This window comes from Cyanistes caeruleus, chromosome 1, assembly GCF_971803275.1.
Source record: "Cyanistes caeruleus chromosome 1, bCyaCae1.hap1.1, whole genome shotgun sequence".
Classification (NCBI taxonomy): Eukaryota; Metazoa; Chordata; class Aves; order Passeriformes; family Paridae; genus Cyanistes; species Cyanistes caeruleus.
In genome coordinates, this window is record NC_141701.1 from 100,641,866 (window position 1) to 100,654,668 (window position 12,803).

The window sequence follows — 12,803 nt, forward strand, 5'->3', positions numbered from 1 at the left end:
GAAATTTATCAATAAGGAAAAAAAAGCGAAACAAGTAATCAAAAATGTCTATGGAGCAGTTCTGCTGGAAAATGTCATTGCTAACCAAGCTATTAGGAAAAAATAGACATACACATCATTTCACCACGTATCCACAAAAGCGGATAACTAATGTTGGTGATACAAAAATATGAACCCTGAGACTTTTCCTCTTACTATAGGTGCAACAATACCAAGTTGCTTTCACCTTCATTGTGTGCTGTCAGTAGCTGTAGTGTTATGTATACAGCCAAGGATGTTGGTGAATAGCCTGACAAAATCCAGAGGTGAAATAAGAGATTGCAAAAAAGCCTAATTTCCCAGAGGCTTGCCAAAGCAAGAAGACATTTGACTCTTTCAGAACTTGATCCCTCCATTGAGGATAGGAAGTGATGCTGGAGATAATTAGTTGAGTGGTCTCTGGAGGAGAAGCTTTTGGGAGTTGTCCAGCTTGCTGTTGTTCAGGGTTTCTTTCCCCAGGGCTTCAGTTGCTGTCATATCCTATGTAGAAATGGACCAGTCTCCCTTTCTTCCTAGCTATAATACTGCTGGAAGCATCCTCTGCTTACAGAGCATGTTCCTCCAACTGTAGTTTTCTCTCTCTATGCTCCTTTTTTGCTTGGTTGGCTTCTGCTTCTGCACAGTATATCAAACAGCTGCTCATCTTCAGAGGAATTAATGACTTGTGGGCACACTTCCTACCATCTTTCCTTGCAAACCAAGAATTCAGCACTGCTGTTGGTCAGTCCTCATTGCCAACAATCCTGGAATGTTTGTCCCCCCACCCCTGAAGTTAATCTTCACAGGCTCTTAGTTTCTGTCCTTCACACTTGTTAGGCAAAGAAAATACCCTAACATCTTGTTACCTCTTTAAAACTCCTACTTTCTGTACTGAAGGAAATTTGATATACAGTAAGACTCTGTCCTGAGACCACAACTTACTACAGTAGTGAATATTGTCTCATTTTCTCTTCAGTCTCTCAGAGTCTTAGTAGGTATGTGTGAGATGTCACCTTGCTATGGGCAGAAATAATGGGCTTTGCTCTATGCTCATGTCTCCTTGCTTCATGGAGGATGTTGCTTCAAAACCTATATTCTAAACCTATATTCTAAACTTCATCTTAATGTGTCAGCATTTTTTCATGGAATGGCTTGGGTTGGAAGGGACGTTTAAAGATCATCTGGTCCAACCCCCAAATAATGTTCATAATTTAGCATTTATAATAATGTCAGCTATTTGTTGTTAATATTACTTTGCTGAACAGGGAACTCAACTTGGAAGTGAAGAGGAAAAAGAAATCATATGTTCTCTGGAAACGAGGTCAGGTTTTGCAGGAAGATTACAGGTGCTTCCAGCCTGTGACTCTTTTTTAATGTTTTGGAATAATGCATTTAATACAATGCTGAAGTTTTTTATAATACCTGAAGTAGCCAGACACTACAACTACGTGACTATTGTAGATCCCTTCCAGATAAATTATTCCTTCCCTTCTCCTGTACTTCGTCCTACCCCCAATTTTCCGTGCTAGTACTTGCTTAGGTAATTTCTGATGGCATTTCTTTCCATCCCTGCACTAACAAAAGGGATTGAATATCCAAAACAGTGCCCCGGCCTAGCCATTGGCTCTGTCACCCTGTAGGTCACAGGGTGACCTACAAATTAATGGGACAATTTGCACAAATGTAAAAAAAGTATGTGTGGTGTATGGTTTTTGAAAGTATTTTCTTTTCATCCAGCTGAGTTGGGTTTTCACAGGATGGCAAAACCTCTGACATTAGCGAGACCCAGAGATCAAGCCCTCAGTGTGATACAGGATGTGCTTCTCATCTAAATGGTTTCAAATATTTTGAAGGTGTCAATTTCTCTGTAGTTTTTATTTTTACTTCTTGTACTCATTTTCAGAAATGCCTTAGCCTGTTTTCCTCTGAAAGATTTAGTAAAACACAAGTGCCTGAGGACAGCAGCACTCCCTCAGAGGGAAGGTCCTTCTGGCCCAATATTCTGTCTCCAGAGTGTCCAACCACCAGTGTCTGAAGAAGAGCACATGAGCACTGTAGTCCTGACAAGGTCCTGGGGGTGCTCACAGGCCTCAGTGGCTGGGACTGGCCTCCCCTGGGACCCCCAGCCCCACCACCTCCTGCCAAGAGTCCAGGAGATGTGTCCCCTCAGACCTGGGTCAAACTTTGTCATGCAGAGCTCTGGGTTTAACGTGGCTTAACTGCTCGGTTCTGTTTCCTGTGCTCACCATAAATTAAGTGATACAGAGGCTGTTATTTGCCTGCCATGATGGGAACATCTCAGCTTCAAAAACTTAAGAGGACACATAGCACAAAGTTTACAACTGAAAATAGAATGTTCTTGTTGTTTTTCTAGATCAGTTTCAGAGCCAATGCTCACAACCACAATGTGCATGTGTAGCCAGGAGCAGGCTGATGTGTTCTTCAGTTTAGCTTGAAAATACATCTTTTGCAGTCTTGCAAAGTGACAGAGCTACAGAAAATAGCAGCAGGAATGCATGCCAAGCAGCTTCTGTTTCCTGAAGAGAATATGAAGAATGATCAGGACCAAACACACACAAAAGAAAAAGCAGAGGAAGTGTGTCAAACTGTAGTGAATTTTTGAAATATGGCACATATTGGTGCCAAGCACACTTTTTGTCTTCCAGAGCTTACTGTATTCCTATGCTTCTGTCCTCATCAGTGGTCAGGGTCAATGCTGCCAAGGAAGCCAAACATCCCCGGGGACCACTGCCAATCTACCCCAGGGGAAAAACTCCTTCCTGACCTCAGTGGGGCAATCTGCTATTCCCTGAGCACATGAGCAAGTCATGGCCTCTCCTCTCACAGGCTGATCACAACTCCCAGGAGATGCCTAAGCCCTAGTCAGATGCTCTACGTAGAGTCATTTCAGGAGGTTCTGAGACTGATCTCATGCTCCTGGACTGATCTACCTTGAGGGCAAGAATCCTTCCTGCACATGCTTCCAGCACAAATGGGTGATTCAAAGTCCTGGGAGCCCTGGAAACATATCTGCACTTCCTTTCTTATGGCTGCTCCCACAGACTCCACAGAGAATGTGGACAATGAGCTCTGTAGTGCTGCTTGAGAAAGCATTTATTTGATCTGATCACAGCTATGTAGCTGAAAGGGATTTTCATCCTTACAATGAATTCTGAAGGTAGCCTTGCAGGCAGAGAACCTCCACCAGCCTCGTTACCTGGTCTCCTTTTGTCAATTCCCTCCAAGAAATTTCAACAGCTCCTCAGGGATTTTCTCCTGGATGTCTTTGGCTGGCCCTGGGCCAGTTCTGGCAACAGGACACAGGAGGATGCTCCCTTTTATCCTGTCCAAGGGTACTGTGAGTGCTGCATTGCTGGGTGATTGCACTCTGACACATGGGGGTGATGGTACCCACCAGGTGCAGCATCATCCTCCACCCAGCATTTTTCGTAGGAAGGCTTTTGGGTGCTGGCCCCAAGGCACTCCCTGTGCCCCAGAGACCCAGCGTGCTGTCCTTGCCCTTGGTGACCATGCACTGGGCACAGCTGCTGGGCATCCCCCACACATCCTCTGCCTCTTGGCTCCCAAGGACCAACCTCGTGTTGTTTCCCTCTCTCAGGCCATGGCAGAACTCAACCCCACAGCCCAGAGAGCACCCCTGTCTGTCGCCTTCTGTGCCAGAGCTAATGGCCATGAGGTCCTGCAGGGAGGACCAGGGACATGAACCATCTGCTTACAAACCCTTTTTCTGGAGTATAAGGGGGCTGATTTCTGCAGCTGTGGGCCAGAGGAGAGCCAAAGTGAAACCAGAGCCATAGGGTGAGATGGACAGAGCCAGCAGATCACCATGGAAATAATACAGACTTTGAGAAACCAGTAAGTGGAGGTGACATTGGTGTGGTGGAAAGGTTGATCATTTTTGGACATAGAACATTTGGATCTGAGCCCAAAGCACAGTCAGGCAAATAAGAACTCTTCCAAACCAGGAAAATAGCTCATTGCTGCTTTCTCTGTCACGTCCCCTTGTTCCACTGGAACCATGCTGCATGAATTTTCTATTAAATACACTCACTAGCTGTGTTTATGTGGAATACAAAACACACTTAATCCATGGGTAAAATTTTCATAGCTTGTTTATCACTATCCTTTCTGAAAGTTATTTATGAGAGGAGAGCTTAGTTGGTCTTGAAATTCCCTACCAGCTAGTTTTCAAGCATAATGCAAACCTAAAATTTTAGCTCATAAAATCCCATTTTGTATGGGATGTACAGATTTCTTTTTCTCAAAGTCCTCTGGACAGGAGCAGCGATAGCATATTTGTCTCTAGCCTTGCTGTACCTGCTGATCTCTCCAGTGTGACATTCAGACACATGCAAGGGCCTGTCCTGTCACATTGAGCTTTCATTGAGATTCTGTAACTTAAGTTGATATAGTCGGACATTGTCTACTCATTGCACTGGTTTTGCAAACTACCTACCAACTGTGTTGGAAGACTGTTTTACATAGTGTCTTTTATTAATTAAAAAAAATATTTGTTTGTATTTGAATGATGTCATGAGTCACACTGGCAGTCTCTGAGGGTTCCAGATGGGCAAAAAGAGGGAAACTCTTTAGTCCTTCTTGGCATCTCTCCTCCAGGCACTGCTAAAGAGCAGCAGTTGCCTTTCCGTGTCTGGTGCCATCCTGATCCATGTCAGCATTGCCAGCAACAGCCTTCCTCTTCACTACATGGCTACAGAATTCATTTAAAAGTTCATCAGCAACATTTATTCACTCTCCTGGAGAGTAAACTGTATCCCCAAGGACAGCAGGGACGTGAACTGCGTCACACTGACCCACCAAGGTTTGGTCTCTTGCAGTGCCTGGACTGGTTGGGCACTTTCTCCCATGAAACTTCCTAATGAAAGCTCACTTAATGCCAGCCATGGATATTTCCTCTTTTATGAGGCGGACAGCAGTTCTGAAAGGAGCTGGACTGGCACCACCAGCCCCGTGTTCAGAGCCCACCCACACACCTCATCCATGGCTCAGCTGGCCGGCCAAGGCTGGATCTGGGTGTGACTGTGTGGAGCTGGACTCCAGCAGGTTACTCATGGGTGGAGCCCCCTTGACACATCTCTCAGGCTCCACCCTTCACAGCTTGCTGTCATCAAGTGTAGGAAACAGGGAAGTTCATGGTAAGGTCCTTTGAATTTAGATTACAAAAAAAACATCATTCATGAATGCAGGTTTCCTTGTCCACATAATATTCTGGATTTCATGATACATGTGAGGCAGAAAACCCCTTCTCATGGTATAGTTCTACAGCCCTCACTCTCCCCTCCAGCTGACTGATGACTTCCAAAACTGGGCTGCAAATTGAGAACAATGTGGTAGATTTGCAAATGGATACTGAAAACTTTGCACCTGAAAATGGCATCATATGTTGGTTGCTATATTTTTATTTGCCTTTGGTGTAAAACAATCAGAGTTTTCATTTTATATTAATATATACAAGATTTTGTGTCTTTACTTGAAAAAGCTGGAGTGCTTTCCACAACAGATGTAACTGATTTTGAGCCAGATTTCAATGCAACTGAGGTTTGTCTCTGGGCAATTAAAATCCTCAATTAACATATTAATTATTTTTCTAATGATATTGCATTCTTTTTGTCTTCTGAAGGGAAAAGAAAATGTCTAATTTGTATACTGGTTTGTGGGTTATTTAGCTAATTTACACATGAGAATTTCCTAGTATTTATCTTACAGTCACAAACCCATGCATTTATTTTAAGGGATTTTATATATTTCCTGTTCTAGTAGCTTCAGCTGGCAGGTGTAATTACCAAACCTGAAAAATGCAGGAGTTTGTCTTACGTATTTGTACTTGTTGAGACAGAAGGAACGAACACTTCTAACATAAATAACCAGTGCTACTTATCTTTCTCTGATCTTTATAAAGACTGAAAATCCTTGCAAATATCAATCTGTGGAAGTTTTTTTTTAAAAAAAAGTCATTCTGATCTCTTCAATGGTGTTCCAGTCACTTCAATGCAAAGACAGTGCCTAAACTGTGCAGCATGCTGCTCTTAATTGAGGCTGATTGTGGCAGGGGCAAATGAAGAAGGGAAGCAACAGAGGAGCAGAAAAGTACATCTACTGTACCAACATAGCTACTCTTCTGTCATTGTTAAGAGGATTGTTCATTGACAGAAAAGCGTGTTCTGTGTTCTGCTAGCATGGCTACATGTGGAGCTCCATCTCCTCCAAGCTTGCTCAGGAGTTTGGGCAGATGTCTGTTCTCAAATGCCAGATCAGCCCCCTGTTGCAAGTGGTGTCATATGCTGAGCACAATTATTTGCTGTCTCTGGAAACAAACTGTTGAGCACTGAATGAAATAATTTTTCAAGCTTGAATTGATTTTCTTGCTTTTACTAGCCTGTACTGCACATCATGGCTGGAGACCTTTTGGGCTAATTGCTATACAAACTATCCCATGGGTTAGGAGGAAGCAGTATAGGAAGCATGGGCTGCAGCCAGAGGCCAGGATACAGTAGAAATGTAAACATGTACAAGCAGATGTGTGCATAAGTGTGTAGAGATTTAAAAGACATAATGATCTTAGCTGTTTGCATTCCAGCTTTACTGTGATCGGGTTTTCTTTGCAAAAAGTGTTTTTGAGAAGGGGATTTGAAGCAAGATGGCAGCAACCAGCAGGATATGAGTTTTAAGATTGCTTCAGGCAGGACATGGCATGCATAAAGATTATGTTAATATACTTGTATGATGAACTGAAAAAAAACCAAAGGTACACAGAGACTACTTAAAAGGCAGGATAGGAGGATCAAGCATCAGCTGCAGAGACCAGCAATGGCTTCTGTAAGGTGGGGGACAAACCTGAAGGAAATGAAAAGTGGAGGGGGAGAAAGAAAAGGTGGAATAATAGCAGAAACTAAGGAGATGGATGGGAAAACTGAAGGGAAAGGGATTGAGGCATAGCTGGGCTTATCAGGGCTGCATAGCAAACAAGAAACGTTAATGTTAAATGACAGGTGAGGAAAGAGAAGGTGTTAGGTAAGGTGAGAGAGATAGAAATCAGGGAGGTAGTAAACATCAATTGAATCAACTTCAATTTGCTTTGTTTCCAGAAGGAAAAATAGCTTAAGATAGCTTCACTGCTTGACTTTTCTCCCTCCTTTTCTTCTGGATCATGATAATTTCATAGGGAGATCTAAGAATAAAATACTCATCCTCTGAGCAGGGGTGATTTTGTTGACAAACTCTTGTTGGCAGACAGAAAATGAAGGTGTACATAGGCTGTAGTAGTCTCAAAACAAGCAGCACAACTCCTGTATTCCTTAGTCAGTTTCTCTCACCTCTTTATCACACAGTTTCTAAGCATAATACTTATGACTTTCCTGGCCCTTGAGATGATATGTTTGCATATGCATTTATTGAAATAAGTGTTGTTTAGACTTCCATTGCAATAGCAACTGGCAGACCTAGTCATGGACTGAGATGTACAAATGAGAGCCATGTGAAACCCGAACTAAAGTGGCAAGAAACGGGCAATCTGAATGTAAAGGCAGGAGTTCATAGGTGACTAATGAACAAATCCAGGAAACAGTGTTCATCTGAGCAATGATAGTCTTTCTGATCATAGACTCTCCAATTTACCTGAAGTGCACTTCAATTATAGTTACGGTTCTGAAGCACATAATTTAATATAAATGTACCCCTGAGTAAATCTATCCATATGTAAGATAGCATTTCTACTATTGCTGTTAAAGTCTGAATGCATACAGGCACACCTGCCACTTGTCCTGGAGCAGGGGATGAATACAGCACAGGGGACAGAGCCACAGTGGGGCACTGGAGCTTTGCTGCCCATGGGTTGTTCCTGTCTGACTGGGGTGATGGCAGCAGGGCTTTCTGTCGGGTTTGCCATAAACCCTGAGCAATGTCATTCTTTCTGGATTAAATGTGTGAAGAAATCACAACACATTCTGCCTCTGTGCAAAAGATGCTTTCTGTGACTCAGTATAGGTTTTGCATGGTATGTGAGCCAGGCAGTTTAGGTAGATAAGTACACTGGTTTATTTTTGCTTGCCGTTCACAAACTGAGGGACTTGAATTGAGGTTTGTAATGCTGAGATGCTTTGAGGAAGGAGGAGTGAGAAAATGTAGTGTAATACCTTGGAGTTGCGTTGTCTGGCACAGCAGGAGGCAGATGGGGTGGAAGTCTGGAAGCTCTTTCTCCTTTCAGAGTGGTCTTGCAGCATCCCTGCTCTGCACAACCTGCTGGTATATTCTGGATGGTTCTGGAGGCAGGGGTTTTCGCATTGCCTATGAGAATGAAACTTTCTATGAAAGCTGCATTAGAACTGGCTTAGGAAGAGACCTTTGCATGTGCTTGTATCCCAAATCACAGAAAGTAGACAATGGAATGTCTCCACTGTATGTGGCATAATGTAGTTTATTACTTTTTGTTACATGCAAAGCTACTAAGTCTGAAACCAGCTTCTGTGTGGTTGTAGAAAATTCATGGTGACTGGTTGTGAGAAGAGGATTTACAGTTCAGCTATTTGGAAGAGTTTTGCTGTGTGTACTTGTAACAGACAGCTGAAAAAAGTGTGGATTAACTTCTCTGAGATTGCCTTTAAAGATGATGTGGCTCCTTGCCCAACTTTGGGATCACCCTGCATTATTTCCAGTGTAAATACGCTTTTTCAGTAAAAGCAAAGGGCCACCAGACTATAGGCAGTTGGTAAATTTGGGACTAAAATGGATTATATCCATAAGATTTAGCGGCTTGTGAAAGACAGAGGGAGATGACAAAGCAATGTGTACTTTTATTTTGTCTAATTTCATGGCTATTACTTGTTTTGAAAGCCTTTTAATAACAGGGGAGTATAATCAAATGGCATTGTTTTGTTTCATAATTTTTTTTTTTCAGCTGAACATTTCTAAACAGTAGAGCATCTTCCTAAATCCAAAGCTTTTGGTTCTCTTCTTTATTTTTGTGCTCTCGAGGAATTCACAATTTTAGTAGAGGCGTTGATCATGCTGTTTTAAGGCTTCTCAGCTGTTGTTGAGTACACAGCAGAAGTTGATGGTGGGGATGAATAGTAGGGTGGGTCAACAGTCTCCAGAGGTGTGTGACATGGGGAGAAGGGGATATCAAACTCTCTGGTTGCTGAGGGGCATTCCCTGCTAGTGCTGTAGGGAAGCTGTGATGTGTCAACATGCCCAGATAACAAAAGAGGAGAGTGAATGAGCTGAAGCATAGGCATCATACATGTTGCTGATATGGCTGAATTGTGGATGTCTTTCATTTTTCTAATTGTATTTTAAAGCCTTACCTACTTCATGTTTGAAGAGCCTTCTGTCCTTGCTGATTGGCTCTTCCTGATTCAGACTTAAGTTTCTCTCTTTGTTTCTTTGTTTCTCTCTGCACAGTTTTGTAACATGTGGAAGTTTCAAAACTGTTTGAGGCTGAATAAAGAAGCAGAATCTTGTTCACAGTATTTTGCGGTCTAATCTTGGGACTATTCAAACTATATATTGGACTACTCAAACTGGATATCTGGTCTGCTCCAGTATGGTACACTGAAATTTACTTCTTTTGTGGCTGGTCCCTGCAATATCCATGTTTGTCAGTAAATTGATGGGAAGAGGAAATACTGGTCAGCTAGCACCCATTTAAGCTCATTCAGTATGAGAATTTTACAGTGAAACTCCGCTATAGTAGTCTTTTGTTTTCCTTCAGTTTCTTCCTAAGTTAAATGGATATTATACTTAATCTCACACAGTCTGAAAAGTTTATTGTACTTAATACTGTTCTTAGTTTTTGAAACACATGTATTTCAGCATTGAAGTGCATGACAATGTCCAGCTCTACTGGAATGTAACATAGTACACTGCTAACATGGATAAGGTACACTTGGTACCAAACAGTAGAACAAATCAATTAATAAAATGTTGTCAAAGACAGCCTTTGGTAGAAAAAACAGTGTTTTTAAATGTTCGCTTATGTTGGTTATGGGATACATGCTGAGTTAACCTCATTGAACTTTTCCCCAGGAATTGATGCGCTTACAATTGGCGGGTCATTATGCTGCTCCACCTGTGTAGTGTTAAGGTCAGTGTGTTTTTCTGATTATAAAAACCATCCATACCATTCCATTATAAATTCACTACCATTCATATAATGGAATGTGCCAAAGCTCGGAGCTCGTTGCAGCTGCCCCCGGTCCATGTTTAAGATCAAAGTGGTTCAGGTAATTTGATCACCTTTTCAAGAATACCCAATCAAGCTTCATTTGAAGTGATCTTTTGTTGCTTATGGTTTTTTTTTCCTTTTTTTGTAACCTCCTAAGCATCCATCTGATGTCGGTGTTGGGTTTGTTCTGTGTGGCCAGCCCAAGAATTCTTATTGAATCAAGACGTGGTGATTATAGGATGGTAGCAAGGAGGTTCTGGGAGCAGCAGGCAACTGTAACACTGCAGTTGCACGTATCCATGCCTAGGCAAAGCACAGAATGCATCAACCACTCACCTTCACAAGGCATTTTCTGAAACCTACAGCTTCTAACTGTGAATTAATTCTGAGTCATCACGACACACAAATCAGCCATCACGGTAGACACTAATGTGTGAGATGCAGGGATGTATGACTATGGCACTAATCACTGACTAGAGGAACCTGTGAGATTATGTGCATGCGTAACACACTGCTCCTGTATGCATCTTCCTGCACAGCTTAGTCTTCTCAATTGTTATGCGTTATCAAAGAGAGCCAGAATGTGCACTGAAGCTTATCTAGTGTTATTTCTGTCACTGAAATGTTGATATGGTTGGGGCTTTTGTTTGAGTGTTTGCTTCTACATTTTCCTTTCTTATTAATCATCCAAATAACTTGAATTCTGTGAAGAGGAAGAGTTCAGTGAACAGCCATGTATGTCATAGGGCATTATGTTCTTCCAGTTTCCTGAGGATGTATCCTTTCTGTTTAAAGTCCTGCACTTCATAGTAGCCAGAGAGAGCCTCAGGCATGAGCAGTTCTGCTGAGGAGGCATTGGAGCCTCTGCAAATTAAGGAGTGCTGTAATTGCTGAGGAAATACATGAAGTTCCTTAATGATGACAACTGAGAATCTTTGTGGACGTGTCCAACAGCACTCTTCCTTTCACCTCTATCCAGCTGCAAGCTCAGTAGTATTCTACAAGCATATAGACTCACAAAATGTGATGAAGATCCATGGAAAGACTCTTTGGTGAAGAGTAATCCTTGAATGTCCTAGTTTATGGAAACTGTTCACAAGCTGACATGTCATTTGACAAACATTTCCATTTTGCAGCTATTGCATCAGGTGAGTACCTCATCAGAAGTATCTGGTGGTTTATTTTATTACTCTGAAAAAAAGGCCAAAACCCAACAAACTAAGTGAAATATCAACCTCCCTCTCTTTCCCAAAGATGATGCAGGTCATGGTAGGATTGCATCTTTTGCTCAAATGAAAAGGCTTAAAAGGAAGGGCATGCTTAATAGCAGAAGGGGTATGAAAAAAATTGAGAATAGGGTTTGTTTTAGTAAAGCAGAGTGCATAATACCGGTTTAACTTAGCAGCAAGACCATATTTTACTTGGGCATCAAAAGGAGTGTATTTGCAGAATTTTATAATTCATCTGTAGTGAAGTTTTTCCTAAGTTTTAAGTGAATGGATCACTCACTGCTAGCTAAGTGTCTTTTTTTTAATTCTGGACTCTTAAATACAACACCACAGGAGGTTGCGTTAAATACATTCCACCAAGAATCCTGCCAGCAATAGGTAGCTGATGCAGCAGCAGGAAGAAAACAAATTACTTACTTGCTGCAGCCTATTCAACTGACTGTAATGCTTTTTCTCCTCAAGGTGGTCTTGTGGTTAAGATAAGGGAGTCTTGGTCCTCAGTCTGCATGGACAGCTCTATTCAGATGTACCAAAGTGGTATCAATCACCTGTCATGAAGTGCCATCTATTAGATATATCGCCTATCTTTTATTGACAAAATTCCTTAACTGCAGCTTTGGTTCAGTTTCTACCACTCTCCTCTATGTATGGAGGGAAAAAAGTATTTCCTAAATTGAAAAGTCTTTCCTCAGTTCCTTGCCTCACCTCCCCTCTCCTCATCCTGTATGGAAATCATGTTGAACTAAGTTTATAACAAAATTTCCAGCTGGACACCTTTCTTTCCTTTATTGCCATTATTAGAAAAAAAAATTAGTTTCCGTTTTAATCTCAGCATGGATTACTTCAGGGAAATCAAACCAGATGCACAATTTAGTGTATGGTAATCAACAGTAGGTACCTGCGAGGGCATTCACTTGTCCTTCCAGATAAGGCTTTTGAGTTACAATATAGGCATTGAAGATAAGTGTCAGTATTTCTAAGCAGTTTGAAGACTCGATGGGTACGAGGAGTGTGGGACCCTTCCAAATCCTTGGGGAGGCCTGAGCACTATTTAGAAGTGTTTAAGTATCTAATTTAATTTCTCAAATTAGTTTCCCTCCATATGCCCTATATAGTCAATAGAGTGAAGTCATGCTCCTGTTTCAGAACACCCTTTTCTCTCCCTTAACTGTACAGCCAGTATAGAAAAGTTACCCTCAGTCAAGTGCTCAAATCTCAATGCAGGCTATAAAAACTGGAAGGAAAATATAGAAACATAGCCAAAAATATAATGTTATAACACAATCAAAATAAGGTCCCAGTTACAAAATGTGCTAATGCTCTAGTACGCGGTGGCTCTTCTGCAGGTAATTTCT

At 41.8% G+C, this 12,803-nt stretch overlaps 1 protein-coding gene across 30 annotated transcripts in view; it reads left to right on the top strand.

Moving 5' to 3' along the window:
- HECW1 (HECT, C2 and WW domain containing E3 ubiquitin protein ligase 1) overlaps positions 1-12,803 on the top strand; it is a 319,771-nt gene that overhangs the window by 126,747 nt on the left and 180,221 nt on the right. For 8 of the 30 annotated variants that reach the window (XM_086845031.1, XM_086845036.1, XM_086845004.1 and 5 more), the window contains one exon: positions 10,081-10,138. The exons of the other annotated variants lie outside the window; for them this stretch is intronic. In XM_086845031.1, the coding sequence (XP_086701157.1) occupies positions 10,112-10,138 (27 nt within the window). In that variant the 5' untranslated portion in view covers positions 10,081-10,111. The remainder of the gene's footprint in view (positions 1-10,080; positions 10,139-12,803) is intronic. 30 annotated transcript variants of the gene reach the window in all.